General features: G+C 35.5%; 1 protein-coding gene across 1 annotated transcript; it reads left to right on the top strand.

Moving 5' to 3' along the window:
- The first annotated feature begins 1,089 nt into the window (after window positions 1-1,089).
- Window positions 1,090-5,499, top strand: LOC103519408 (methionine-R-sulfoxide reductase B1). Its single transcript, XM_008484493.3, has 2 exons — window positions 1,090-1,629; window positions 5,268-5,499. Exons 1-2 carry the CDS (start codon window positions 1,346-1,348, stop codon window positions 5,482-5,484), a joined length of 501 nt encoding a protein of 166 aa, XP_008482715.1. The 5' UTR covers window positions 1,090-1,345; the 3' UTR covers window positions 5,485-5,499.
- The last annotated feature ends 339 nt before the right edge of the window (window positions 5,500-5,838 follow it).

Here is a 5,838-nt window from a genome sequence, read left to right as displayed (position 1 = left end):
TTTTATATGTATATTAGATGTACCCTTGTATTGATCGTATTTTATGTTCACTTTATGTAACTTTCAGTGCATTTGTTATTGTATTTGTGATCTATAAATTTTCCATATCAAACCATTTTACATTTTCGAACACTCCACAATACCAATAAATTTGTGATTTTATTAGTCAATTACAGGATTTAGTAGTTTTAATATGATTTTTATATGTATATTAGATGTACCCTTGTATTGATCGTATTTTATGTTCACTTTATGTAACTTTCAGTGCATTTGTTAGTGTATTTGTGATCTATAAATTTTCCATATCAAACCATTTTACATTATTTCGAACACTCCAAAATACCAATAAATTTGTGATTTTATTAGTCAATTACAGGATTTATTAGTCATTTCCATTTTCTATGTTTTCGGTACTACATATTATTAAATTATTATATTGTTATTTATTTTGGATAAAGTATTATATTTTCTGTATTATTGTGAATCAAAATTCTATGTTGATTGTACGTATTAAGTAATAGAAAAACAATAAATAAAAATAAAAGCCAGTGTTAAAAAAATCATTTTATTTTACACTTTTTCCTTAGATACCTACAGTAATAGGTAAATCAGACATTTTTCCAAGTCCGTATTTTTCATGTTGTCTGTGCCGTAGCGTGTCCATCTGGTAACATATCTCCTTTAAGATGGAGAAGATGTCCGTAACCCTCTGGTTTTAGACTCTAGTTACCTACAGGGCCATTCACACCTGTTGTTCGGAAAAAAAAAAAATCGTGTCGTGTGTAGTGGAAACACTCTCACTCAAATTGCATTACCTATACTGCCTATAGGTACAGGACATTCGGAAAAAGTAAAATAATAGAGAGTAAAAATCGGATGAAACTCAAAAATGGGCCACGGTAATGAGAGTATAGGCAACACGCATGGCATTTCTGTAAATGAGTTGCATATTGCATAGCCAAATAGTTACACGGCGCGATTGCAGCCTTGCATTCAAAAATATTCACGGCGCTATTTGTTTACTTTTCGCTTTATCATTGCTCCGCTATTTTGCACTGCAGATTTCTTTTTCTTCACTCATTTTTGTGATTTCTCTTTCATCTTTCATTTCTCTACGTCAGAACGCTGGTATTTTAATTTTCGTCCATCACCAATGAATTATTCATTCAAAGTGAAATATTTGCGTGTTTCCGTGCAGCATCGACACTAAAACAAAAACCTCACGGAACGAATTTCACAATCGATTTCTCTGTTCCTACAACTCGAGTGGACCGAGGTCAGATTATCAAATATTTCAATCAAATTTCTTGTCCCTGGCTCTGTGTGAAGTGTTTGAAGTGTTTTTATGTCTAAATCCCTCCCGTCCAGTCTTCTGATAAGAGTCATAAGAGTCGGTCAATTTTTCAACACTTATCAAGCAAGGCAGTGTTTCTCTCAAGGCCTTGGGAGACAGGTGTATTCAGTTGGAGCTCAGCAGGGGATTGACCGAGGCATTTACCGAGAGAATTTATCAGTCCGTAACATGTGTGATAATAACAATGCGGGTGGATGCAAGATCAACAAGGAGGAGCTGAAGAAAAGGCTGACTCCAATGCAGTATCATGTAACTCAGGAGAAAGGAACGGAGAGGTAAAGTATTGAGATCTGATATTGGTAAGAATCAACTAAATACCTATGTTAGGTAGATAGATGTCTACATTAAGACCCAGAACCACCCTTTTCAGTTAAGTAGTCAAGAATGAAAGTTGAATATCTTTGACTATCCTAAATTGGGATTCTGGGGCCTAATGTATACTATTTTCCCTTTAACAACTTTTTTTTTTGTCCACATTGGTAAAGTTACTTTAAATGAAAATACTGTATTTTAAATGGTTAATTAACTATTAATGGTTGCCTAATTACCTACATAATATTTGTAGGTATGTGTGTGTGTTTTTTTAGTTGATTACCTTTTAACCTATCTTTAAAGGTGTGGTCCTAGCCCATAATAGTTTATGAAGCTTAGTGATTAGAAAACTACTAAAAAAAAGCCTACCAAAGACCCTTTGAAACCCTAATATTGTGATTGAAATTTGTTCATTTTTAGCTAAATTAGGGGTGAACTACTTTCATATTTGATATTCTACTCTAGTAGGTAGGTAAGGTATTTATTTTTGTCAAATTTCATCAAAATGGGGCCAAGGTCTAATGAGTAAATTTTGTTTGTATGTTGAACATGTGGGCCAAATGTGGGCAAACTGTTCAAGAATCATGTTGAAGTGAAACATACAGACAAAAGTACTCAAATGTATACCTAAGTACTTAGTTGTAGAGTTAAATGTTAAAACTGGTACCTAGTTGTGTGAAAAAAGTGCCTTTGAGAGATTTTTTTTACTATAGCAATCAGCAATCATGAAGGATTACTTTCAAACAGTGGCGTAGCGTCCATGTAGGGCGTGTATGGCGGCTGATAAAAAAACAAAAAAAAAAAAAAAAAAAAAAAAAAGCCTACCAAAGACCTTTTGGAACCCTAATATTGTGATTAAAATTTGTTCATTTTTAGCTAAATTAGGGGTGAACTACTTTCATATTTGATATTTTACTCTTTATTTTTTGTCAAATTTCATCAAAATGGGGCCAAGGCCTAATGAGTAAATTTTGTTTGTATGTTGAACATGTGGGCCAAATTTCATCTAAATCTGGCAAACTGTTCAAGAATCATGTTGAAGTGAAACATACAGACAAAAGTACTCAAATGTATAGGTACCTACTTATTTGTAGAGTTAAATGTTAAAACTGGTACCTAGTTGTGTGAAAAAAGTGGCTTTGAGAGATTTTTTTACTATAGCAATCATGAAGGATTACTTTCAAAGAAGCCATGCAAAGGCAGGGAAACCTTGCCACCAAAAACCTGAAATAACCTTTCTTCATGAGCTTAAGGTTGTGGTCATGTACGGGGTTGAGCTGAGACAGGACTAGGTGAGACAGGACATTGTTTCTACAGTTTGGCATGGGAGTGGTAACTTAAAAACAAGGATGGTTTACCAACCTTGCCTATCTCAACCCGGTGCATAACCACAATCTAAATTTTTAAAATAGTTACCTATGGTGAACTAAATGTAAAATTGTTAAAAAACATTGGGCTGGGTCTTTTGTTACCTCGGAGTATGCTTGGTAGTGCAGCATGGAAGCTAGAGAAGTTATGCTCAATATTATTTGCAAGTATGTACCTACTATTTGGGTATTGAAAATATTTTGGTGAATTTTTATATTCATTGTATAAGGAGGCATGTTGGTAGAACATAACTCTAATTCAGTGGAACATAGATAGCCTTGTGAATCTTGTGATGCACAGAAACATAGGAACTATACATATAATCACAAGTAGGGTATAACTAGTAAGTATGTAGGTACTTTACACTATTTTTCATATCATAATACTTGGTATGTGTAAGTAACCAAGTAAATGATGTAAGAAATAATAAGTACCTAGATGCACTTGTACCAGTGGCGTAGCGTCCATGTAGGGCGTGTATGGCGGCCATACACTCAAAATTTACTCAAATACCCTTAAATAGGTACGTCAGACTCCAAAAAATTGGGGTCAAGGAGGCCGCTGGTCCCCCCAAGAGGACCCCTTCCCCTACCTTCGAGCTTAATTTTTCTCCTGTACTGTAGGCCAACCAATCGCCCTTTGAAAACCGTTTGAAAATTTGGAGCATCCACCCCCCCCCTTAGAGTTTGGATCCTTGGGCCCCCCCACCTGTCCTACACGCCTTACACTTGACTTTAGACCACGCTACGCCACTGCTTTCAAAGAAGCTACTCCATGCAAAGGCAGGAAAACCTTGCCACCAAAAACCTGATATAACCTTTCTTCATGAGCTTAAGGTTGTGGTTATGTACCGGGTTGAGCTGAGACAGGATATTGTTTCTACAGTTTGGCACGGGAGTGGTAACTTAAAAACAAGGATGGTTTACCAACCTTGCCTATCTCAACCCGGTACATGACCACAACCTAAATTTTTAAAATAGTTACCTATGGTGAACTAAATGTAAAATTGTTGAGTTAAGAAAAGTGGTTCATCTAACATTTCAATTTGAGAGATAAAATGAAAATAATACATTGACCTTTTTCTCTGCCTACTTACACATACAGGGTTGAGCTGAGACAGGACTAGGTGAGACAGGACATTGTTTCTACAGTTTGGCATGGGAGTGGTAACTTAAAAACAAGGATAGTTTACCAACCTTGCCTATCTCAACCCGGTGCATAACCACAACTTAATTTTTAAAATAGTTAAGTACCTATGGTGAACTAAATGTAAAATTATTGAGTTAAAAAACATGGTTCATCTAACATTTCAATTTGAGAGATAAAATGAAAATAATACATTGACCTTTTTCTCTGCCTACTTACTTAAGTAAATTTAGAAACCTTGAATCATTCTAATCAGGGACGCAATGCTTTACTGGATAAATTAAAACACGAGTTATGTAAGACCACTCACTGAGTGTAAGGCCCCCTACTGTGTGTATGGGAACTTTGCCAGTAGATAACAAACACACTTAATAAGTAATAATTAAGTACTTGTAATTTATAATGCATTGGAAATTAAAAACAAAATGAAAAAATTGATACAGGGAAACAAAAGCAACCTTGATCTGAGTGGGAGTGGTTATCATTAGACTTGCACACAAGAAGTCCCCTGTTTGATTCCTGGTAGGGTGAAAGTTTTTATAGCTTTAAGAAAATTCAAGCACAATATGTACAATTTATATAGTGGCAAACAATATAGGTAGTAAAGCAACCTTGATGGCTGAGTGGTTATCACTAGGCTTACTTACACACCAGAAATCCCAGAGTTGACTCCTGGTAGGGTCAAAGTTTTTATGGCTCAAAAAAAAAAAAAAAAAAAAAAAAAAAAACAGTAAAGAGGGAAGCAAGCGTAAAGCAACCTTGATTGCCAAGTGGGTATCACACTAGGCTTGCTCACCAGAGGTCCTGGGTTTGATTCCAGGTGGGGTTAATGATAGTCTCTTTACTTGGAGTTAGGTAGTGGTACACTCAGCCTTGTAAAAACACTTAAGTAGCTACTTTAAAAGATAAATAAATAAAATAATAATAATAATTATAATAATAAAATAAAAAATAAATAAATGATAAGTGGAAATAATAGAAGGATCTTGCTTATGACATGTTTTTTTTTTCAGAGGTTTGATAGGTACCCTCCAAAGTTCCAAAAAAAAAAGCCCAAGTAAAATACCAAAATTTCTTCCTCTTACAGGCCATTCTCCGGGAAGTACAACAAGAACACAGAGTCTGGTACTTACACATGCATTGTATGTGCTCAGCCTTTGTTCTCGTCCCAAACCAAATTTGACTCAGGCTGTGGTTGGCCGGCATTCAACGATGTTCTGGACCAAGGCAAGGTCAAGTTGACCAAAGACACATCACACGGTAAGTTATATGGTGACCTGGTAAGTTCTCACCCAAAAAGGTAGCACACCATTTAGGGTAATAATACTAATAATTGTCCCCTTTCACACACCCTTTTCTTGTTTGGCATGGCTTTGTTAGAGTTGTGCTAAAATCTTTTCTTGTTTGTTAGCTTGACTAGAGCATTTCAGGGAATTTTGACTCCTAAAAGGGATCAGATTATTTTTTAAAAAAAACCTGAGTTCTAGTTTTAATGCCAGTCAAGTTTGCTGACAGCTAAGGTGATAGAAGAGTACACGTTAACTATTAAAGGCACACCCACATTGAAAACCTAAAACTAGCATTGCTGTAAAAGCCAGTAACTGCAGTACTTAGCAGGTATGCCAACACAAACAATGAATTGCCCAAATGGGGGGAGA

The sequence above is a fragment of the Diaphorina citri genome, unplaced genomic scaffold (assembly GCF_000475195.1).
Source record: "Diaphorina citri unplaced genomic scaffold, Diaci psyllid genome assembly version 1.1 scaffold2712, whole genome shotgun sequence".
In the NCBI taxonomy this organism is placed as follows: domain Eukaryota; kingdom Metazoa; phylum Arthropoda; class Insecta; order Hemiptera; family Psyllidae; genus Diaphorina; species Diaphorina citri.
Note: the sequence above shows the minus strand (reverse complement) of the source record. Positions and strands in the feature narration are given on the sequence as shown.

Coding starts and splice junctions, on each gene's coding strand:
- LOC103519408 (XM_008484493.3), top strand. CDS start 1,346: ATGTCTAAATCCCTCCCGTCCAGTCTTCTGATAAGAGTCATAAGAGTC. Junction 1,630..5,267: donor CAGGAGAAAGGAACGGAGAG/GTAAAGTATTGA, acceptor TTCCTCTTACAG/GCCATTCTCCGGGAAGTACA.